Source organism: Rhinoderma darwinii, chromosome 8 (genome assembly GCF_050947455.1).
Source record: "Rhinoderma darwinii isolate aRhiDar2 chromosome 8, aRhiDar2.hap1, whole genome shotgun sequence".
NCBI lineage: Eukaryota > Metazoa > Chordata > Amphibia > Anura > Rhinodermatidae > Rhinoderma > Rhinoderma darwinii.
In genome coordinates this window covers 84,100,343-84,125,082 of record NC_134694.1, presented here as the reverse complement: position 1 = coordinate 84,125,082, position 24,740 = coordinate 84,100,343, and the positions used below count along the sequence as shown (strand labels likewise).

Below are 24,740 nucleotides of genomic sequence, written 5' to 3'. Positions count from 1 at the left end.
TAAAAGGTGTACATAGGGCTCCATTATCCCAAAAGAGGTGAAACAAGTGTTCTTTTGGCCTCAGGCTGGTATTTTTTTCTAAATATGGAATAGCGAAGTAGATTAGGATATTCCATACAAATAATTTAAATACGAATACCATGCATTTTATTTTTTATTTTAAACATGAATGTCATGAGCTTTTTAATAGCTTTTCATGATGTATACGTTAAACAGATGCCCTTACAGTGGCATCCGTCACCCATAGACTATAATGGTATATGTTTAACGGACACATCATGAACTTTAATGTCCCCAGTTCATAATGTATCCGTTTAATGGATACCATTAAAGTCTTTGGGGACAGATGCCACGGTTAGGGCATCTGTCACAGCCTGCGTCTAGCCTATACGCCAGGAGCTTTTACAGGGCGTTTACATCAATCTTAGTGCAATAAACGTGACATGAAGGGGGCCTTAGCGGGCACTGACAGACCATTCATTTTTCTCTATTCCATCAGTCCAACAGCACCGGAGGCGTAGTTCATAAGCGCTTTACCAAAAAATTTGAGAGGTTTATTAAGAAAATTTATTCACACCAACTTTTAGACTTCTTGCTTAATCTCATTGTGAAAAAAATATATAGATCTTAAATCACTCTCAATATGAATTGTCTTGGAACATACGATGACCGTAGTTGCGGATTATAAAGTAATAGGATGGCACAAATAATCCCCCACCTTTATTTGTTTTACAGTAGCTTACCAGAGCCATGTGTCATGCAGCAAACAGCAGAATTAACTGTAAAAACAGCACACAGGTAACAAATGGAAGTGTGAAATGTTAGGAAAAGAAACTAGTCATATGAATAAAACAAAATAGACAATAGCATGCACTAAACAATTACAACTGAGGGTCATTTACAGGAGAGCGGTGGAAAGAAGTAGATTTTGAAAATTGGCAGTGTCCATTGTCTTTTTGCTAAAACTATTGTGGGCAGATGAAACTTTTCTGTATAGACACATCTACCGGCAGTCACACTGCTGTGAAAAGGAGAGACAAGTTAACATCTGAAGGGGTTGTCAGATACACTTGGATATCTGTCCTCCGACAGCTTGAAGTTTTCTTGGCTGGCTCTATGGCTTCCCTCAGACATACGGGGAGCTAATAAACACTCACGTCTCCATATATATTAATACCCATAATTAGCGGAGTGGAGTATGCATGTTAATGATGAGTTAGGAAGATCTTTCAGCCTTCAATAACCGCATGTCTAAGGATAGTATAACATTTTCTACAATGTAAAGAGCCCAAGTACTTTGTCAATCTTTTCACTGACCGTTTTCTTCCAGTCATTGACATCATTAATTCTGTACAGAGAAAATTATAATGTTTCCTGCCCTAAAAAGCTGTACTGATCTATGCTGCAACTCTGAAGTGAACGACCCTCAGCATATGCTGCGTGCTCAAGCCAAAAGTAACGCTGTATGTTAACATGTAACAAAAGAAACAAGAATGGATTATGTAAATCATGACAACCCCCAACCCCCCTATAATACATTGCATCTGTATATATAATTTGTAACCAATACATGCAATACAAAAAGGTCTAACAGTTTCATAAGGTGTGTAGTCACTATTAATTATGCGGTTATCATATAATCAAACTCGTCAGATCTTGTAGAACCAGTGACCAATGTGAATAAGTGGGCTTTTCTAATTTTTTTTTCCATCTGGGAGTTGTCCCTCCCTATTCATCCCACATCAATATTAACATGAACACTTGGAGGATCAGATCACGGATGGTGCGATAGCTGCCGCTTAGAATTAGTTTTTGCGAGCAGTTTGCAGTTGGTTTATAGCAGTCTTAATATGTCAGTACTCTGTGACATAGTACTAAATGTGTGAGTGTGTGAGTGTGCACTAGTCCTCAATGAATTAGAATATCAAAAAGTTAATTTCAGTAATTCAATTCAAAAAGAGAAACTCATATTATATAGATTCATTACACACAGAGTGATCTATTTCCAGCATTTTTTTCTTTCAATGTTGATTATGGCTAACCATTAATGAAAACCAAAAACTTAGTGTCTCAGAAAATTAGAATATTAAATTAGCCCAATTTCTAAAATTATTTTTAATACCGAAATGTTGGCCTACTGAAAAGTATGTCCAGTATCTGCCCTCAATACTTGGTCGGGGCTCCTTTTGCATGAATTACTGCATCAATGCGGCGTGGCATGGAGGCGATCAGCCTGTGGCACTGCTGAGGTGTTATGGAAGCCCAGGCTGCTTTGATAGCGGCTTTCAGCTCGTCTGCATTGTTGGGTCTGGTGTCGCATCTTCCTCTTGACAATACTCCATAGATTCTCTATGGGGTTTAGGTCAGACCAGTTTGCTGGCCAATCAAGCACAGAGATACTGTGGTTATTATCCATTAAACTCCATACAGCTTGTCAGCAGAGGGAAGCATGAAGTGCTCTAACATTTCCTGGTAGACGCTGCGCTGACTCTGGACTTGATATAATACAGTGGACCAACACCAGCAGATTGACGTGGCTCCCCAAACCATCCCCGACTGTGGAAACTTCACACTGGACCGCAAGCAATTTGGATTGATGCCTCTCCACTCTTCCTCCAGACTCTGGGACCTTTATTTCCAAATTAAATGCAAAATTGACTTTTCATCTGAAAACAGGACTTTGGACACTGAGCAGCAGTGTTGGTCCACGGTGTTACATCAAGTCCAGAGTCAACGCAGCGTCTACCAGGAAATTTTAGAGCACTTCATGCTTCCCTCTGCTGACAAGCTTTATGGAGTTTAATAACCTCAGTATCACAGCTTGATTGGCCAGAAAACTCACCTGAACTAAACCCCATAGGAGAATTTTGTCAAGAGGAAGATGAGGCACCAGACCCAACAATGCAGTCGAGCTGAAGGCCGCAATCAAAGCAACCTGGGCTTTCATAACACCTCAGCAGTGCCACAGGCTGATCACCTCCATGCCACGTCGCATTGATACAGTAATTCATGCCAAAGGAGCCCCGACCAAGTATTGAGGGCATATACTTTACATACTTTTCAGTAGGCCAACATTTCGGTATTAAAAATCATTTTTGAAATTGGGCTTATATAATATTCTAATTTTCTGAGATACAAAATTTTGGGTTTTCATTAACGGTTACCATAATCATCAGCATTAAAAGAAAACAATGCTGGAAATAGATCACTCTGTGTGTAATGAATCTACAGAATATAGGAGTTTCACTTTTTGAATTGAATTACTGAAATAAAATTAACTTTTTGATGATATTCTAATTAATTGAGAAGGACTAGTATGTAGCACAGCAATAAAAGAGTGACTATGCTTTCAGAGAACTTTTGATATGTCCTAGCAACATCAGAAGTTTTGATTGGAGGGGGTCTGGGTGCCGTGACCCCCACCATCGCTGAAACGGAGGGGCATAAGTGCTCAGATGAGTGCTCTGCACCTTCAGCTGTGATAGATTATCCTGGTCAGTCAGAATACAGCTCAAATAGAACAACTATAAAACCGGTTTTCTGCCAAAGGGTATGTTCACACACAAAACGAAAACAGCTCCGTATTTTACAGCCGTTTTTCAAGGGAAAACAGCCTCTGATTTTCAGCCGTTTTTTTAAGCATCAAAACATTTTTGATGCGTTTTTTTGTGCCTGTTTTTTGGAGCGGGTTTTCTATTGACAATTAACACACCCCAAAAATGGCTCAAGTAGTGACATGCACTTTTTACAGGGCTATTTTTTTTACGTACAGTCAGCACAAAATGCAGTTTTTCCCATTGAGATCAGTTGGCAGACGTTTGGAGGAATTCAGTTTCCGTTTTTCTCAGCCTTTTTCGGGGCATTTGCAGTCCGAAAAGCGGCTGAAAACAAGCTGTGTAAACATACCCTGACGGAGAGACAACCACAGCCCTCAGCTAAGCGCTTATGCAGCTTTGTCTCAGCGATAGGGAGTTTTCAGCACTTGGACCCCCACCAATCAGAACTTCTGATAATATGTCATAGCGACCTAAGTTTTCTAAAAGTACAATTACTCTTTAAGTGCAGCAATTAGAAACGTAAAATGGAGGCACCCATGAAACTTTTACAATAAGCCTCAAAAATACATAAATAAAAAAAATCCAATTAAAGCCAGCAAAAAATGTGATGCTAATGATTTTAGTTGAAGATAAAACTACATTTTTATTAGTGAATAGGACTAGCTTTATCATCTTTAGTGGTCATGTAAGGCTACGTTCACATCTGCGTCAGGGCTCCGTTCCAACGTTCCGTCTGAGCTTTCAGTCGGAACGGAGCCCTTACTGACACAAACTGAAACCCAAGGTTTCCGTTTCCATCATCATTGATTTCAATGGTGACTGATCCAGTGCCAATGGTTTCAGTTGGTCTCCATCGTGTAAGGGTTCCGTCGTTTGGACGGGATGAATACCATAGTAGACTATGTATTAACTGTGTAATACATTCTCTAAATACTTGAAAGGACAATGCAAACCACTGCTGTGAACTACGACTAGCTACTTTATTCAGTTATGCGGATATAGAAAAGGACGGTCAGTCACTTACTTGTAGGATCGGTAGGTCTCCAGGTCAAGGAGCCAGACTCCGGATTATTTCCATAGCGACGAGTGTATTTGCCATTTCATTACAACAAAGTATATACTCTTGCCCTGTATTCCTTCCAATATTAATGGAGTTGCTAATTCTAAAGACTATAGTGGGTGCATATTCTGCATAGTGATCTAGTAACACTGACAGCAAATAACCGCTGTAATATCACACATCACAATACAGGCTATAAAGTACATAACGCTCCTCCAAAGTATATGTGTAGAACGCAGAAAGAAATATTCTTGTAAGTCAAAACTTATATACTTTATGTGTATGTAGAATCACAGATGTAGCAGGGTTGAGTTTGCCATTTGACAGAGATCATCGTGATAGGTTATGTGTGGTTAAGCATAGGAATGGAGGTAAAACTACTGCAATATAGAAAGATTCATCACAATATACAAACAATGCAGGAATCAAATGGCAAATTCAGTTCCGACATGTAATGTACTGTATACACATTAGATAGTAGTAGAATGCGCTGTGCACTTTGTGCTCCACGGTGGTTGCTTTACTTACTTTTTTCTCTCCTTTTCTCGTTTTAGGGTCTGTGATCCACCTGCTTGTTGTGCCTGGGACTGGAGCAATTCTGTTGCCGTCTTCCGCTTCTTAAATTCATTCAGTTCATCTTCCAGACTTTTCTTTTTGTCTTCTAGCTTTTTCTTCTCATCTTGATGTAGTTTTTTCAAACGGTCAAACTTCTCATGAAGCTTCAATAAAGAGAAAGGCCGCATATTTATCAGACAACGTAAGCATTTCTTTCAGGATAATTTATCCTCTACGTCTTCGTGAGATACATGAATGAGGTTATAACAAGCACTAGTAAACACAATTTGCTAGTTATTTCTACATATGGGGTCTTATGGAATATAGTTCCTAAATCTGCCATTTAATTGGGGTGATACTGATAACGGTGGAGTTTTAGGTTTGGTGGGAGAAGGGTTCAATGACTGCTCACTGTTGGAAAATAAAGGAGACCATCAAAAGGATTTATGGTCTCAATGAAATCCAGATGTATTTATACAGCTATATAGCAAATACGTCAGCTCCTACTATACTTTCGGATCACAATGAGGAACAGGTAAAATTTTGATAAAAATACTTGAAAGTGCCAATAATCACGTACAAGAACCGGACATGAAAATAGACTCTCTCGCTTATAAAAACAAAAACACTTGATTTATACTCATTCATGTAGACAAGAGAAACCTATCAGAAGCATAGTGGGAGTTAAGAAGGTTCCAGGACATTGTGGGAACTTAAAGATTTTTTTCTTCTTAGTCCACACAAACAAATGCAATCCTAAAAGAACAAAAAAAAATCAAAGCCAAAACATACACCCAAAATGAGATAAGGGCACATCTGATATCGGAGAACATCTTGTGCCAACGAAGCGTGATCTAAACAAATCTGTGTTGTTTAGTAGTAGCAGAAATCCAGAACACACAGCATCTTAGGTGTGCTGTGAAGTTGTCAACTAAATATTTTAGGTACAAAGAGCAGTAGAAGATGTAGAAAGTTCCAAAACATGAAAAAAAAACAAAAAGAATAAAATAAAATAGTGCACCTCTTTTTCGGCCTCCTTTAGCTCTGCCTCCTTCTCTTTTACCCTTTGTACAAACATCTGTCTCATTTCTTCCTCTTTCTTCTGCAGATCTCCCAGAAATTCATTCCTTTTTGCTTCATACGTCTCCTGCAAGCTAAATACAGCAGTAAGAATGATTTGTTTGGTTACATACCTACTGGTTGAACTAAGATAGGAGAACACAAACTTTTTTGCTCCGAGGGCCACATTTGTCAAATTCTGCCGCTCCCAAGGGCCCCATTAAAACCTCAAGGGTTATTCCCATCTCAAACTATTTTGGTATATTGACATTATATGCTGTAAATCTCTAATAGTTGGAGGGGGGGGGGGGAATTCTCTTCTGGGGCTCCCACCTTTAGTGAGAATGAGGGTCTCCTGCAAGCCACTCCATAGAAGAGGATATGAGGTGGCTGTACATGCTGAGCATTTCACAACTCCCATAAAGTACAATGGAGAGAGCCGCCATCTCTCACCCCATCTCCTCCTCTCTAGAGTGGTGAATCTATCAGACATTTATGGTATAGCCTATGGATATGCCAACAGATATCGCAGATGGGAATACAGCTTTAAGCCCACACACAATATTTTGGGAGTTTCAAAACCCTTTTAAAAATGCATTGCATTTCAACCGGTTTATATAGTTTAATTTTTTTTTAAATAAATTTAGTGGCATTTTGTACATGTTTTTCATGATGTTTTTAAAGTTCTATAGAGAAGACTATTTAGAAAGACACCAGAAAAAAACAAAACAAAAAACACCATACATTGGAGCATGCAGAGTTCGATATAAACCCATAAACGCTATGAAAACACCAAAAGAACTGGCTGAAACTTCTTAATCAGGAATTGGGATAATTTCTTTCTGTAGCTTATGTTTAGGTTAAAGGGAACCTGTCCCCAGCATTTCACCTATTAAACCAGCAATACCTGGTTGTAGTGGGTGAAAAATCATTATTATGTAACCTATAATTATCTTCTAAGTAGACGCTGTACCTTTAGTATTCAGGGTTTTTTTTTTGTGTGTTCCCGTGCTGTATGCTAATGAGCATAAAAGAGTAATATCTTCATCCCTCAAGTCTATCAGAGGTAACCCCACCTCCATTTGCAGCTCCTCACCTCCCCCAGCACACATGAAATCCTCGATGTTCTGTGCTTGTGCACAACGGACACCATAGCGACGCATGCGTGGTTACTAAATTTAAGGCCCGGACGAACCAGGGCTTCACATGACGGACCATACATAACGGGCGCATGCGTGTGCTCTGACAAGATTTCGGAATTCAGGGCAGGTCAATTTTTGGCAGTGGGCAGGCACTGACTGATTTTTACCATAAAAAGGTGCAAAATGTTTGCAGACCATTATTTACGGTTGGAGGAGATGTTTAGGAGAGGGGAGAACGGCAATGAACTTTTGACAGCAGCGGCCAGTGAGTAGTGTTCAATAGGTGAAATGCTGGTGACCGGATCCCTTTAAATAATTTATTGATTTATTGTAATATATCAATATTTTGTGTGTTTTTAACCCCTTAATGACCGCCGATAAGCCTTTTTACGGCGGTCATTAGTGGGCTTTATTCTAGAGCGCCGCCATTCTACGTCGCTGCTGTAGAATAAAGTAAACAGAGCAGGGAGCCGTGAAATCTCCCTGCTCTCAGAGGCAGCTGAGGGCTGGGGGCGTCCCTGCTCTGCTGGGTGAGATCGATATTAGTATCGATCTCACCCGTTTAACCCTTCAGATGCGGTGCACAATAGCGAGCACCGCATCTGAATGGTTTTGGAGAGAGGGAGGGAGCTCCCTCTCATCTCACTGACACCCGGCGATAAAATCGCCGAGTGTCTGTGTCTTCTATGGCAGCCGGGGGTCTAATAAAGACCCCCAGGTCTGCCTGGAGCGAATGCCTGCTAGATCATGCCGCAGGCATGACCTAGTAGATGCCTGTCCGTTTTAAACGAACAGGCAGTAATACACTGCAATACAAAAGTATTGCAGTGTATTATAATAGCGATCGGAGGATAGTGAAGTCCCCTAGTGGGACTAGTAAAAAAGTAAAAAAGTTTAATAAAAGTTAATTTAAAAAAAAAAGTGAAAAACCCACTTTTTCCCCTTACAAAATGCTTTACTATTAAAAAAAACTACAATAAAGCAAAAAAGTTACACATATTTGGTATCGCTGCGTCCGTAACGACCCCGACTATAAAGCTGTTACATTATTTAACCCGCACTGTGAACGCCGTAAAAAATAAAATAAAAAACAATGGAAAAATTGCTGTTTTCTGTTAATCCTGACTTAAAAAAAATGTGATAAAAAGTGATCAAAAAGTCGCATCTACTCTCAAATGGTACCAATAAAAACTGCAAGTCGTCCCGCAAAAAAACAAAACCTTATACAGCTATGCCGAAGCAAAAATAAAAAAGTTACAGCTCTTCGAATGTGACAATGGAAAAATTTAAAAAATGGCTTGGACATTAGGGCCCAGAATGCAAGCAGGGGGAAGGGGTTAAGCAGCTTTCAAAACGGACTTTTATAAAAAATAAAAATGTACCTTTTTTACGGTACGACTTCTTTGTATCCTGTATACAAAGAAGCTGTATCGTTCTGCCTCAGCCGATTCTGGCAGTTCAGCTAAACTGATAGCTTGGCTGAAAGCAGGTCTTTGACACACAGGATCCAACTAATAACGATCACATAAGCCAGATCCTGTGTGTCAGATGCGCAGGACATGATCTCCGCCAAGCATCAGTTTAGCTGAACCGCCAGAATCGGCCGAGACAGAACGATACAGCTTCTATGTATATAGGATACAAAAAAGTCTGATCATAAAAAATAAAAAAATTGTAAACTTTTTTTTTTTTTTATAAAAAAGTCAGTTTGAAAGTCTTTTAAGAACACATAAAACATAAATTCATTACAACAAAAAATCCTTTTAAAAGGTGTACATAGCCTTTAAGGCTCGGTTCTCGTGTTTGCTCCTTTGTTGGCTGATGGCTGCCTTGTTTATGCGGGACAATATTCTGGAACGAGTGTTCGGAAGACCGCTTGTTTAGCCAAACATTGGCCCATATAAATGGGATTTAAACTGCAGCAACCAATTTTCTAATAACCACAACTATTCGGGTCTATTTACACATAGTGGTCAGAACATGGTTTTTTTTATTAAATTTTTGCAAACTCGTTGCAAAACTATTGCGTTTTCCGCAATTGTGAAAAAAACAACATTGCAATTTGACTACAACGTGTGAATACGCCTTTTGAAAAGAAATGCAGGGGACTTCAATGATGTGCATAAAACAATTAGGATGCAAACCTATCTTACAAGGAACCATTACCTAAACGGTTTGCAGTCAGGGTCAGTGTCTTTGAACCCCATTTCCTCTAGCTTGCACCTTCGGTATAGCTCATAATGATGTGTGTGTGTTTGCTCCCGCAGATCTTCCATGTTCACCCGTATAAGCATTTCTCTCAACTTGACAAAATCGCAATGCGTCTCATTCTCAACTAGAACAAAGAGAGGTTGTTGTTACAATCTAAAAACAGTGTCAGGAAACCAGTCAAAGTTATCTATCTGCATTGGGGTCTCTATGGCAAAGTAGGTGGCAATCTTGGCACAAGTCTCAAACGAGTTTTCTTTAGCGGTGCTCTAGGTATGCCTATGGAGAAAATCACTTATCTGCAGGACTTCCTCCATTACAAGCTCATACTCAAAACTAACACCACTGTCCTTAAATGGCAAAAACGCCTCACTCACCTCTCTCATCTCAAACTATCTAATAATCCAAAACTGATACTTTTTATTCCCTCCTTACTCCTAAATTGCAGACGCCTATCACAGATCTCAGTGCTGCAGACAAAGACTCTTTTCAAAATTAATTTTAACATCCAGCATTAAATTATCTCCCAGTCGCCAAGTAGCATCAAGCCCCTTCCCTCCCACACTCCCTTTTCTTCACTTTCAGCATTTGACCCAATGACAGAAAGGGTCTCCAGGCTCCTCTCCTAGTCCTACAACCTGCATTAGTGATCTTATTCCCAGGCACCTCATCCAGTCTCTCCTTGGCTGTCACTTGGTATCTCTGTCATTTTTCAAAAATGCAGTTATAACCCCATTGCGGAAAAATCTAAATATATATATATATATATATATATATATCTTGACCAACCTGTCTCTAATCTCCCCTTCATCCCTAAACTCCTGGAACGCTTGGTCTATTCTCGCCTAATGAGCTCTCTCTAACTCTCTTCTGGACTCCTTACAATCTGGTTTATTTACTCTACAGTCTACAGAAACTGCCCCTGCTAAAGTCTCAAATGACCTGACTGCTAAATCGAATAGCAAATGTGCTCTATTGATTCTTCTGGATCACTCTGCAGTGACACTGTAGACCAATTCCTACTCAGTATGCTCCACTCCGTTAGTATTAAAGGACAATGCTATCTCTGTTTTCTTCCTACCTTTCCAACTACTTGTTCAACGTATTATTTGCTGGCTCTACTTCGAATACTCTTCCCCTTGATTTTGGGGTTCCTCAGGGATCAGTCCTAGGTCCACTCCTCTCTTTACACAGCCCCTATTGGGCAAACTATCAGCAGATTTAGCTTTTAGTACCATATGTACCAAGCAGACACCCATTTAAAAGAGAATCTACTGCTAATCTTTCAAAAACCGAGCTCCTCTCGTTTTTACCATCTACTAACCAACCTAAACCGGAGTGGTCTTGGGGTTATATCTGACTCGGATCTTTCCTTTACATCCTATATTCAATCACTTATACACTCAGATCACCTGCACTCCAAAAACATCTCCAGAATCCACCCTTTTCTTACTGTGGAAACAGGTGAAACCCTTATTGTTGCTCCTATTCATCCTTGTTTGGCTACTGTAACTCATTACTGATCGGCCTTCCCCTCACTAAACTCACCCCTCTCAAATCTACCCTGAATGCAGCAGCCAGGCTTGTCTTTTTGCCAACCATCTCACCAATGGCTCTACCGTCTGCCAATCACTACACTAGTTGCCCATTCACTTTATTAGTCTCATTTAAAACGTATTAGTCTCGTCCAAAGCTCTCCACAGCGCTGCACCTCTACATCTCCTCCATCATCTCTGTCTACCACCCTACCCGTGCTTTAAGTTCTACCAATAATCTAAGGCTAACACCCTCCATAATTTGGACCTCCCACTCCCGTCCAAGATTTTTATTGTGGTGCACCAGTCCTCTGAAATACCTTACTCCGGACAATGCGTTTAATTCCCAACATCCACAGTTTTAAATGTGCCCTAAAAGCGCATTTTTTTTTAGCCAAGCCTAACACATTCCATAAATTGACTCCTCATTTTCACACCATTATTCCTCAATACCTGCAGAATCCCCCACACTCCATGCACCGTAATGCACTTCATATCTGCATACACCAATACCAGCTAGTGACCGGCGCATGAGGCTTTATGTGCACTATCCTAATTTGTATAAAAGAGGAGTCGAATATTGTACTGAACAAGCACTTTTACCTTATGTCACCCCTATTTCTTTATGGATTGTAAGCTCTTGCGAGCAGGGCCCGCACTTGATTTGTTAGTTCGTTACTCTGTAACATTTGATTCTGTTTGTACATTTTCCCTCTGAATTTTAAAGTGCTGTGGAATATATGGTGCTATATAAAATTATTATTAAAGTAACAAACACAAGTTAAGCTTGTTGCTTTTAAGTAACCCAAAAATATTTGTATTTTTTTCGGTTTATTATTTGAGTTACCTGAGCCATGCATATGTAGGATTATATTCCTACCACCAGCGGCTAGTGGTAGCTTGGAGTGTTATTGCACACAAACACGAAAATACCTTGCACAGTTCCCCACGGGTACTGTCGAACCTTCATCATTTTGTTTCCTATTTTGGTTTCCTCTGTGCTTCCAACAACAGCAAATGGTAAGTGAGCCTGCCGAAGAAAATGTAGAATGGCTCATTATAGCCCAAAAGTAGTACAGGGGTTTTTAAGATTTTTGTACATTTTGAAATTGACAGATTACACAGCTTGCAATTTAATCTACGGTGGTTATTTAGTCCCTAAAAGCTAATCTCAGGAACACACATACTACACAATGATCCATGAATCTGAACCATCTTGTGGATCAACAATTGCAGTTACAGCTGGAATTACTATGGGAGATCATCTGTACTTCACAAACTTCACGCAATGCAGTGAGATGGGATATGTTTAAAATGAACAAACAATCTCAAACACCAACATTTTACAGAAATTGTGTGGCGTAAAAGCAAATGTAATATATGAATAATGCTTACATTCATTGTTCCATTTATTTCTGCCACGGTTTCATCATCCGTTGGGAATTGATAAATTTGCACGCCATTACTAACCAGCTCACTTGTGATTTTAATCTTGAATTTTGTCAGCTCACTCTTTGAAATGGCATCTGACTTTGCAATTATTGGAATAATATTAACCTACACAAAAGGAAAAAAACAAAATTATCATTCAAATAAAACGGTTTAGGATTAGATATTAGTAAGTGTGAGCCCATGCATGCAGGTCATAAAATACGAATGTAAAACTTGTCATAAAATTGGGACCATGGACTAACAACAATAATAATGATAATAATAATAATAATCTTTATTTATATAGGGCCAACATATTCCGCAGAACTTTACAATTCAGGGGGTACAATGTACAGACAATACATAGACAAAACTAATTGGCAATTCAAACAGGAGCGAGGACCCTGCTCGCAAGAGCTTACAATCTATGAGGAGATTGGGACAGGAGAGGGAAGAGATAGCAACTCAGACAGGGGACAATGTGGACTGTAGACTGAGTGTTAATGGAATGTAGACTTCTGTAGGTCTGATACGTAAGCATGTCCGGTGGAGCAGAGAATTTTTGATGGTAAAAGGAGAGACGGTTGTGATCAGAGAGTGGTAAAGGAGAAATGCGAGTGAGGGGACATGACCTTGAACGTGCAGTGTGGGGATAGAAGTATGCCTACTCCTCCACCCTGCCTGTTCTCCGGTCTGGGGGCATGAGAGAAGTGGAGACCACCATATAAAAAAATAAAAAAAGAGCAGCAGGGGAAGCAGCGTCAGACAGTTGTAGCCATGTTTCTGTAGTCAGGAGGTTAAGAGAGTTAGAAAGTCGTGAATAAGGGAGAGTTTGTTGCACACAGACCGAGAATTCCAGAGAGCACAGTTGAGACAGGAGAAGAAATATAACGAATATTAAGATTTGCAGGGTTTCCATGTGTGGCAGGTAAGGGGTTGAGCTTAGCAGAAGAAAACGGAGGACCAGGGTTGGGAGAGATGTCCCCTGCAGCGAATAGCAGGAGAATGGAGAGAGTCTGAAAATGGTTCAGTGATGTATAAGAGTGAGAGCATTGGGATGAAATGATTTCAAGTTATTCAGGAAAGTGAATAGTGATTGGGAACTGTACATGGGCGAGGGAAGGAGAGAGGGACTCCTAAGCAAAGGCATAAATGGGCGGGAGGATTGTAAACAAACCAGTTTGTTTTACATAGATAATGACAACCAGAGTATCGGTCTGCTATATTATTTGTTATCGGCAATTATATACAAACGACTAATTTTTTTTCTTTTTTTGACCGATTAAAAAAAACTATATTACAAAGCACATTACAGTAGTGAAATCCTTTCAGGGTCACAAAAGTACATTTAAAATTTAAGACGCATCCATGGGCATTAAAACCATCTGTGCAATTAGAATGCATTCTTGCAAAAACATAACCCTGCCCATAATCTTTATACGACCGCACTTCATCAGTAAATGTATTGGACGTTTAGGTTGATTCATGCCAGTAAAAAAAAAAAAAAAAAAAGACGGACTATAGAAAAGCAGCATAACACATTACTTCTGTACTTTCTACTGCCATGAAGAGAGTAGTAGAGATCGCACCTAGGCTTTCCCTCTACTAGTTTCTGTACATTTTGTATGTATGCATTATATTTCGCCATGAGTGGGCAGACTCTACCTGATGTGATGTAAGAGCTGTGTTATGCCCTCTGAGCCAATCAGAGGCCCCCTTATTACCGCATGCAGTTGGCAAAGAGCAGTAAAAAAAATAAAATGTAAGACTGCCTTACGTCCTGCAATATCTAAATTGCTGGTTGCTAGAGCACGGACGTGCGAGCCGACGTGATTAGAGAGTATGCACATCGGCTCTTAAAGCCCACCCAGCTCAAGAAGCCCGCTCGGGTCCCCCTGCTTCACTAAGGCTGCAGCATACCCCCTTAGGTACAAGTACTGCAGGTTAAGAACCACTGCTCTATCTGCCAGAGATAGAGCACAGCTCTACTTGGAACCCCCAGTGGCTTAAACACTTATCACCTATCCTGTGGGTAGGGATACATTTTTATGGTGGGATAACCCTTTAAGGGTTTGGTCTGGGATCTGAATAATTTTAGGGTCTGAATTAATTTAAGGGTATGGTTGGAGGTCTGAATTATTTTTGTCATCTGGTCTCTACGCAGGTGATGGGGGCAGAGGAGGTGGAAACGTTATCTAGGCGTGGCGGTGGAAGATCTTCGAGCCTGCAAGAGCCAGAAGCAGCAGCTTCAGAGATATATATATTTTTAGTGCCACCCTACAGTCTTCCTTTTGGCCTCCCTCAGAGCCTGTCAGGGTTCTTCTAAAACTACTGCCTCGGTCACTTTTAGCCCTCCACCCCACAGAGCCCTGCCACCTAGTCTCTCCCCCCTGCCCCTCCACAAAGACCTCGCCAGTTTGCATCTCAAACCTACCCTTCTTTCCATTAATATCCCCCCCCCCAAGTAATGGGGAGGGCGCAGAATCCTTGACTGTATAGGACCCAGATATTCCTGATGGTGGCCCTGTCTTACTATATAGATTACACCATTCTCCAACTAACTAATCACATGTCAAACGGACTATGAAAGGTCCTGACAGATCATGAACTATGTAACAAAAAAATAATTACCAGAAATATTTTCAACCAGACAGCTCAACAACAGATCAAATACCTGTCTCACTTGGTTAACTATTGGATGTTTTCATCTACTACAGTGCAGTTACTTATGAGGACAGTCAACATAAATATCCGTTTCTTACATTCTGGTTAAATTGCACTTCTCAGTTAATATATTCACATTTGACAATATGGTGCACATTAAAACGAGGTATGGCTGTGCACTTTAAAAATACATTTAAGGGAACCAACCTTACTGTCCAGTTTCTTCATAGTCACCAGGTCCAAAGATTTCAAGGAGTGTCCAGTAGGGGCAATAAAGTAGAGGCATGCATGTATACGAGAGTCATGGTAAGTATGAAGAACTCTCTTAATCTTGAGTTCTTCTTGCAGGTATGACTCAAACTGAGAGTCAATGAAGTCTACAATGGGCTTGTAACTAAGACAAAACAAAAAACAAAATGTTTAAAAGGCTATGTAAACCTTTGTATCTTTTTTAAAGTAATGTATGTTTTTATAAATATTTTTTAGACATTAAAGATGACATTTAGTTTTTGCGCTGCAGCATCTATGTATCCACAATACATAAAAGCTGCATAACGCCGCTGAAGTCAGAATGCATCAGTCAGCTGGACTGACAATGGCTTCTGTGTGCCTCGAACATACAAATATAACCCACGAACTTAGATTTAGTTTGGTATTAGGGTTACATTGTGTGTTTGATGCATGAAGGAGCCCCTGGATGCCAAACTGATTGATTCGGCTTACAGCAGCATTATGCAGCTTCTATATAAAACGGATACATAGACGCTGCAGCGGAAAAATGTAATTTAGATTTTTCTAAAGGGCCCAGCCTGTTTTGAACAAATCGTACATGCGTTGCTTTATGTGGTAATAACAATGCTTTTACCTATCCAAGTGATTCTAAAATTGTTTTCTCGTGACATATTGTACTTTGTTAGTGAAAAAAATTGGTTGATAAATTCAGTATTTGTGAAAAACACCAAAATTGAGAAAATTTGCAACATTTTTCTAAATTTAAATAAATATATCTGCTTGTAAGACAGATCGTAATACCACACAAAATAGTTACTAGTTAACATTTACCATATGTCTATTTTGGCATAGTTTTTTTAACGTCCTTTTATTTTTCTAGGACGTTACGAGGCTCAGAACTTCAGCAGCAATTTCTCACATTTTCAAGAAAATTTTGAAAGGTTATTTTTTCAAGGACCACTTCTGATCTTAAGTGGCTTTGAGGGCCTTATATATTAGATAGTCCCCATATATTACCCCATTTTAAAAACTGCATTCCTCGAGGTATTCAAAACAGCTATCAGAAAGTTTCTTTACCCTTTAGGCGTAGAAATAAAAGCAAAGTAGAGGTGAAATTTACAAATGTCATTTTTTTTTTGCCAAAATTCAGCTTTAATAAAAAAAAAATTGTACCACAGAAAACTTTACCAGAGAAATGCACTCAATATTTATTTCCCAGATTCTGCAGTTTTTAAAAATACCCCACATGTGGCCCTAGTATGCTAATTGACTGAAGCACAGGCCTTAGAATCAAAAGAGCACCTAGTGGATTTTGGAGTCTTTTTTTTTTAGAATATATTTTAGGCACCATGTCAGGTTCGAAGAGGTCTTGTGGTGCCAAAACAGTGGAACTTCTCAAAAGTGACCACATTTTGGAATCTACTCCCCAGAAGGAATTGATGGTAGCATAGAAGGTATAGTTAGCATTTTGACCCCACAGGTTTGTTGTTAAATTTATTGGAATTAGTCTGTGAAGAGTAGAATTTTTTAATTTTTACAAGGAATAGAGAAAAAGCACTGCAACATTTGTTAAGCGATGTCTACCGATTACGGCAATACCCCATATGTGGTAATAAACTGCTGCTTGGACCCACTGCAGGGCTCACAAGGGAAGGAGCCCCATTTGACTTTGAGATCAAGTTTTGCTGGAATGGTTTGCGGAGGCCATATCACATTTGCAAAGCACCTGAGGGACCAAAACCATGGAAAACGCCCAAAGTGACCCCATTTAGGAAACTACACCCCTCAAGAAATTCATCTAGGGGCATAGTGAGCATTTTTACCCCACAGGTGTTTTGCTAAATTTATTGCAGTTGGGCCTAGAAAAATGAAAATTATTTCCAATAAAATGCAGTTTTAGCTAAAAAAAAATCATTTTCACAATAAAGGAGAAAAAGAACCTCAACATTCGTAAAGGAAGTCTCCTGAGCACAGCAATACCCCATATGTGGTAATAAACTGCTGTTTGGACACACGATGGGCTTATAAGGGAAGGGGCGCCATTTTTCTTTTGACACAGATTTAAATGAAATGGCTTTTGGGCACATGTCGCACAGTCTTTGAGGTACCTGGACATACAACGTTTCCTCTTTTGCTTGAACATATGACATGACTCAGGAATGAAAGAGCAACATGTGCATTTTTAGGTGTAATTTTGTGATTTGCACAGTATTGGCCCACAATTGCACAGGCTCGGAGGTCAAATTAAAAAAAACCTTAAGTAGTAACCAGATTTTGCAAACTACACTCCTCAAAGTATTTATCAAGAGGTGTAGTGATCAAGCTGACCCTACAGTGTTTTTTGTTTTTTTTTTGAGAGATGAATATGAAACTGGAGATAGAATCCGGAATTCCTTTCTTTTTTCATTTTTAATTAGCCCTCAGGTGTCAGAACATAGAAGAATTCACCAGAAACTAATTAGAGAACTACATCCACAAAGTATTCATCTACATATAATGAAAATTTTTAGTTTGTGGGCATTTTGATAATAGAAATAGTTTAGAATTTTAAAAAATATATAACATTTTTAATGGCCAAAATAGTTAAAAAGTCTATACTAGTAAATAATTATAAATTTAAATTAGTAATCAAGGGAGGTATGATACATCTGAAAGCATTGTCTCATAGACAGGCCAGGCTTAGAAGGGCATGTATCACAGATACATGGTACCCTTCTTGATCCCTCTCTTAGAACAGACACGACATTGCTTTTGGGGTTTACTTTTTTTTTGCAGGAGGAGGTACTTCACTGGGGAAATCCTGCCCTGGTACGATCCTGGTGGCCTCACTAGTAGCCCTACTTGGCCCCACTTCCTCCTGATCTCCAAAAATAAGGCATTTTATGACTTTCTTGGTAACCAAGAAAAAAAGATTTCTTGATTGCCGGCACTCTAAAAAGTGCAAAAGAATTGTACACGGCCATCTGAAGCAGATGGACCGCTAGTTTTTTGTACCATGATCTGGCTTTTCTCATGGTACTATATGGCTTGATCATTTGATCGGCGAGGTCAACTCCACCCATGTTCTTGTTATAATCCTGTATGCATACAGGCTTGGAGGTTGTTGTGCTCGCCCCACGTATTTGGACAGGGCTGGTGTCATCGCCATGAATTGAGGTCAGAATCAGGTGGTCTTTTTTTGTCCCTAGATTTGATGAGCACGATCAGGTCGCTGCACAATGCTCTGCATTCCCTGGCTCTCAATTTATCAGCTATAAATGGTTTTGGGATGCCTTGCTGATTTCAGTGAATTGTGCCACAGGCTACCATGTTTTTGTCTTGGAGGCATATAAAAAGTGGCATACTCGTGAAGTCGTTATCAAGGTAAAAGTTGTATCCTTGATTTAAAAGTGAATGTATGAGGTCCCACACAATTAGTGTATTTATTTCCAGAGAAGGGGGCAGTCTGGGGAATTTGCAAATCTTTCACCTCATATATTCTAAAAGAGTGAGTGTATCCCGAATACGTTTTGCAGAGTTTATACATTTTTATTCTATTTTATTTTAGAAAATTTGTTAGTGGCCTTATTTTATTTAGCCGGTCAAAGTTAGTGACATTTTGGGGGGGACGGGGACACGGAGTCATCACTATAATGTAAGGATTTATTAGAGGCCTTAAAACGTTTCCTGGGCATTACAGCCCGGTACATTGGGGTATGATAGAGGATGTCTGTAGTCCAATATGACCTTATTGTGGGTTTCTTTATTGGGCCCATATTTAGCAAAAGCCCCCAGAATGTCATAATTTCAAATGAATCAATAGGTTCCCATCTCTAGGTCCTGGCAAAATGGTAGTTGGTACAAGTGGAAAGAAACCGCGTTGCGTAGAAGTTGGTTTATGCAACTATTAGATCAATTAACTGAGAAGAAAAAACACCACCTCTTCTGCGCCTTTGAGAAAGGTCCTCAATACCAGTGGAGGAAGATGAAAAAAATAAATAAAATGGAACTCCTCGTCACGGTCTGTGTCTGTATCCGAACAGACAATAACATACGCCTCCTCTGCAGTATATAGGCTCCGAGACATTAACTTTTTTTGGGGGTATTTTCTATAAAATCCCTATCACAAACGAACTAACCTTAAAAATATATTTTTTGTATTATTTTTTTTTTTTTACTCAAACAAAAAAAGGAAGGATCCCAGTGGGGATGTGAGAGGGATCACTGGGGGATACAAAAAGGGTAATGGATGGGACACAGTATAGGATAACTATGTTTTTCGTCACAGGCTCTTCCGGTAACAGCTCTAAACTCCTCAGATTTGTCACACACAGAGGAGATCAGAGCTGGTTACTGTAGCCAGCCAGTTTATTTTTTCTAAATAATACTGCGACTGGTCTTTCAGAACGGACAGACCAATCTCAGCGTTTGCCGGCAAGGGACCGCTCCGATTGGTCCCCTGGCCGATGACAGATGGTAAGCTGTCTGACAACCGCCATCACGGTCTTATTGCTATTTTATCACTAGCAGGGACAGTTAACTATTCTTTATTTACTAAAGTGCTGTGATTGGTCTGTCGGAATGGACAGCGTTTGCCGGCAAGAGACCGTTCTGATCGGTCCCCTGGCTGGTGGCAGAGATAGTCAGCTGTCCATGACAGCTGCCATCTCTGTTCTATCGCCGATATGTCACTTCTTGTGACAGTTTATGTCTGTGCCGCAAGAGTGTGGGAATCCAGTCCCACTTACGACGTACTATTGCGGTGCAGCGTGTGAAGAGGTTAATAAAAGGTCTATTCGAGAAATGTTGATAAACACATACAATAAAAAATAAATAAAAAGGCTACAAAGTTTTACATATAGTATAAAAGACAATTAAAACAATACATACTTATTGGAATCAAAGAAACCCTCTTTGTATTGTATCAACATCTTACTAAATAATTCCACACAAGATTCACAATGTGCAACACTGTCAAACATTACTGACTCAGTACGCTACAATGCATTGTCTTATGCATACGTGAATTAAAACAAAAAACATATGGTGCACTGCACGATACTGCAGCTTGGAGTTGACAAATCTAGCAATTATTAGAACAAAACCGATGTATTGTTTTACATATTGGTCAAACAATAGTGAAGTTAGTATCACCTGTCTTCTTTATTAATCTGATCTCCAAAGCCTGCAGAACTGACAATGGTCATTTTCAGCCTAACATTACTTTCGGTCAGATCGTAGGAGCTGGATTTTAGCTGAACCCCAGGGTGGGAATGAGAAGTTTGCTCCCCTTCAAATGTTGTGTTAAACAATGTATCCATAAGAGTGGATTTGCCAAGACCCGTTTCACCTAAAAACAAAGCACAAAGACATGAGGGAATTTTAGCAAATGTAAAACATACCAGATAGATCTAAATTACGGACACTTAGGCAGAGTTTACACGAGCGTGTGCGTTTTGCGCACGCAAAAAACGCGGCGTTTTGCGTGGGCAAAAGGCACTTAGCAGCTCACTGTGTCATCAGCGTATGATGCGTGGCTGCGTGGACATCCCTCCTAATTATGGAGTTTAGGAGTTTCAGCAACATCTGTTGCCAACAGTTGCATAAAATCAAGCACAGCCACGTAATCTCCAAAAGAAAAACATTTTTTAGTATGGGTCATACTCAAGAGTTCAGAGACTTTAAACGTGGCAAGGATATAGGGTGCGACAGCTCAATTCATTAAACTTCTGATCTGCCCTGGTCAAATGCAAATGCTATTATTGTGAAGATGTAAAATCTAGGAGTAACAGTTCAGCTCCGAAGCAGATGCCATTACAACACAACCTACTGAAATGCATAGTGCTGGGGCTACTTTTCAGGGCTTTGGGCTAAGCACTTTATTTTCAATGAATGGTAAAAGGTAGTGCTACAGCCTACAAAAGACAATTTTAGACAAGTGTATGCGGCCAACTTATTTGAGGGAGGCCCTGTCCTGTTCCAACATGTACCAGTGTGCACAAAGAGAGCTCCAGAAAGACATGGTGTGACAAATTTGATGTGGAGGGACTTGAGTGGCCTTCACAGGGCCCTGACCTCAATGCCATTGAACACCTTTGAAAGACAGACTGTGAGCCAGAACTCACAAATACTCTCTTGGTTGAATGGGCACAAATTCCCACAGACACACTGCAAATCTTGTGGAAGGTCTTCGAGGAGGAGTGGAGACTGTTCTAATTACAAAAGGGGGCCCAACTACATTTTAATGCCCATGGTTTTGGAATGTGATGTCCAACAAGCTCAAGTAGGTCTGATGGTCAGGAGTTCATATACTTTTGGCCATATAGTGTACCTAAGCAGAATGCACCCAAGGGGAAAAAAATGGTCAAGTCTGTGGATGTGTCAGAAAGTAATTAATCCCTTTATTATCAGCATTTTCTAAATTGCTGCTTTCTATTTTTAAAATTAAACTATTTCTTTTAAGCCTAAAACACGTGAAAATTTATATACGCTGTCCGTTAAGCAAATACTTGTGATACTCATAAGTAAATGTCATTGTTAGCTAGGATGAATGGTGTTATGTACACACAGGCAAGTTGCGAACAGACAAAATAAAATCACATCAGTATTACCTAAAAATCGGGGCTGAAAAGAACACATTTCCTCTCAGAAGGGCGGATTTTACAACATATGTTACACAGGTTAACTGCAGCAGAAAAATTCCAGAAAGCCAAACTACCAAAACTATATTTAGTCATTTCAGTTCCCTCAGGAATATTACCAGCTCACAAAATACAACATACACAGCAAATGGAGCAGAGTCGTGTGAATGTTCGGCCAATCATAGAACACATAAAATAGCTAGAAGTGTCAAGTAGAGCAGAGATCCCCAGAAAATAGAAACGTCTTACATATGCAGTCATTTATTCACACTTTAGTCTGCATTACCTATATGAAGCTCTTCACATCTGTGCTACGGCTTCTCTGTAACGTACAACAAATCCGAAAGTTAATGGGGTTCATCAAGTGTGCCATCATTCTGACAGCAAGAATAGTGCTGCATGCTGTGCTATTTTTGCTATCAAAATTCAAGCAAATCATTGTACGGCTGTATTCAGTTACTAGGAATAGTCTTACTGATTTAATTTACCATTACAGCAAATATCCGTTAGTCTGGTACCGAACTGTCTGGCATTACAGCAGTCCGGTACTTAGCGTATAATCCCATATATCAGGTTGCTGCATCCGGCTGCAGCCCAGGTCGCTTGCAGAGGCCAAAGGCCGCACGATTTTATCAGGTATCACCAGCACAATAGTGTGGCCACCGCAGGTGGGCATGGTTTCAGCCGCCTCTATATGGGACTGCACCTTCACTAGTTTTCTAAACAAAATTGCAAAAAAAATAAAAAAATAAATAAATCAGGAGATATTTGCAAGAAGGGCCACTCCTCTTTCATCTTTCCATCCAATACTCTAGAATGTCAAATTATGAGAATGCTAAACATGAGTTTTTAGAGGCTTCACTGGCCTATTTTATTTCCATTGTACACAATTGTGGGTGAATACTAAAAGATAGTGGGACAATTTACATGGGCAATAAGTTGAACAAAGTTGCACTAATCCTACCGCAAAGCAGGAGATCGTTGCATGCAGAATATATGGACAGTCTATTGTCTATCAAGACAGACATTCTGAGGTAGGAAATAAATGGAACAGGTGGGATCTTTTGAATTCCCCCCACCCAAGTCTAATAAGCATGTTAATAGTAGGCAGGGTGTGCACTTTCACCCACTAACTTCCTATTTCTAGGACCAAGGGAAATCATAAATAGAAAGACCGTTTTCTGGCGCAGAAAAGTCTCAATTTGCTCAAAAGCGTGCTATTTACACAAAAATTTGGGGTGGGTGGGGCTTACCAAGAGGGGCCAGGCTGGTGTAAATTATAGCGGGTGTAGATTTGATTTTCTAGCGCACGGACAATTTAGAGATGTGCCTAATTTATTAAGAGCAGTTCCCCTTCTTAATAAATAAAACGCATCTTACTCCAACTTTCATTTGATTAAGATTGGAATATGAAACGCCAGTCTTCTTAACTTCCCACAGTGTGCACAGTTATGATTTACACCCCCCCCCCCCTCATTAAATACATTTTATAGACTATCAGAATTTCAAAAACAGCGCCAGTCACCAGGTTTTCTCAAAAAAAAAAAAAAAAAAAGTGGGGTGTACCAGACCTCTAGACATTGCTAAGATTTCCTTTTACCAGTTTATAAATTGCTGTAATTTTGAGGCCAGTGAAAATTAGGTTTGTAGAAATACTAACCCAATATTCAGTTGCCAAGCGGATTATATACCTTAAAAACATTTGGACTAAGCCACAAAAAAACTCAAGCTACTCAACATTGAAATATAACCTTCCTACGCCACTAAAAACAAACAAGTGCATTGGGCTGGCATTGGTTTCCTGGGTTAAGTTACTGTACAGAGAACTAGAAAGGCAAGAGTTCCGTTTTTTGTCCGTCTTACTCAAACATTTGCCTTGGGCAAAGAAACGAGACAGGGCTGCCCACTGTCTCCAATCCTCTTCACCCTGGCTGTAGAGCCTTGGCAGCTAGCATTCATTTTTACCCAGTGGTAACCGGATTTTGGCAGAGGTCCTTGTAGGATAAACTTGCACTTTATGCAGATGACATGCTGCTATTTTTAGGGAACATAGTGGAACAAGACGGTGCCGATGCCTGTGAACAATGCAGAATTGACTTTGGACAAAGACCAATCCCCTCTTGTACGCGTACCCATGTGTCTTGTGCCTTTTAAAAAATGTAAACTCCCCCCACTTACTACCATTTAAAGTCCACCTCCACTTGTGATCTCCCATCTGACCCGACATTGGCACGGAGAGATGCTGTGGCAACCATACGACACCCAGAGGGTATTGTGCACGGCTCCAATTCTAATCTGAAGAGTATCCCTCTGCGCCCAATGTCAGATTGGATGGGAGATCACAAGTAGAGGTACACTTTAAGTGTAGCTTACATCCCCCTTTGTTTTTGTTTAAAATCGGTGGAGGGTAGAACAAATCTGATCAAAACCAATTGGATAGAACGGCTAGTGTATCTCCTCCATAACTCACCAGTTTGGATCCCAAGGTGTTTCTTTCATAAAGTCAATAGTATGTTTAGGAATTTAACTTGGGCTACACCAGCATCAAACTTGAAACTTTACAATTAGCAAAAGAGGCGAGTGATTTGGCAGTCCAACCCAGATTTACACTATTCAGCTTCGAAGCAGCAACACCATCAAGGCTGGGAGTTAGAGAACGAGACAGGTGCAAGTGGCAC

The 24,740-nt window shown here is 39.9% G+C and overlaps 1 protein-coding gene across 5 annotated transcripts in view; it reads right to left on the bottom strand.

The window, feature by feature from the left end:
- SEPTIN6 (septin 6) overlaps nucleotides 1-24,740 on the bottom strand; it is a 69,613-nt gene that overhangs the window by 25,724 nt on the left and 19,149 nt on the right. For 3 of the 5 annotated variants that reach the window (XM_075835851.1, XM_075835849.1, XM_075835850.1), the window contains exons 3-9: nucleotides 20,576-20,771; nucleotides 15,419-15,605; nucleotides 12,512-12,673; nucleotides 12,050-12,146; nucleotides 9,540-9,708; nucleotides 6,194-6,326; nucleotides 5,146-5,336 (exon numbers count right to left, since the gene is read on the bottom strand). In XM_075835851.1, the coding sequence (XP_075691966.1) occupies nucleotides 5,146-5,336; nucleotides 6,194-6,326; nucleotides 9,540-9,708; nucleotides 12,050-12,146; nucleotides 12,512-12,673; nucleotides 15,419-15,605; nucleotides 20,576-20,771 (1,135 nt within the window). Of the gene's footprint in view, nucleotides 1-743; nucleotides 780-5,145; nucleotides 5,337-6,193; nucleotides 6,327-9,539; nucleotides 9,709-12,049; nucleotides 12,147-12,511; nucleotides 12,674-15,418; nucleotides 15,606-20,575; nucleotides 20,772-24,740 lie in introns of all 5 variants that reach the window. The other 2 variants (XM_075835853.1, XM_075835852.1) reach the window with 1 other exon arrangement.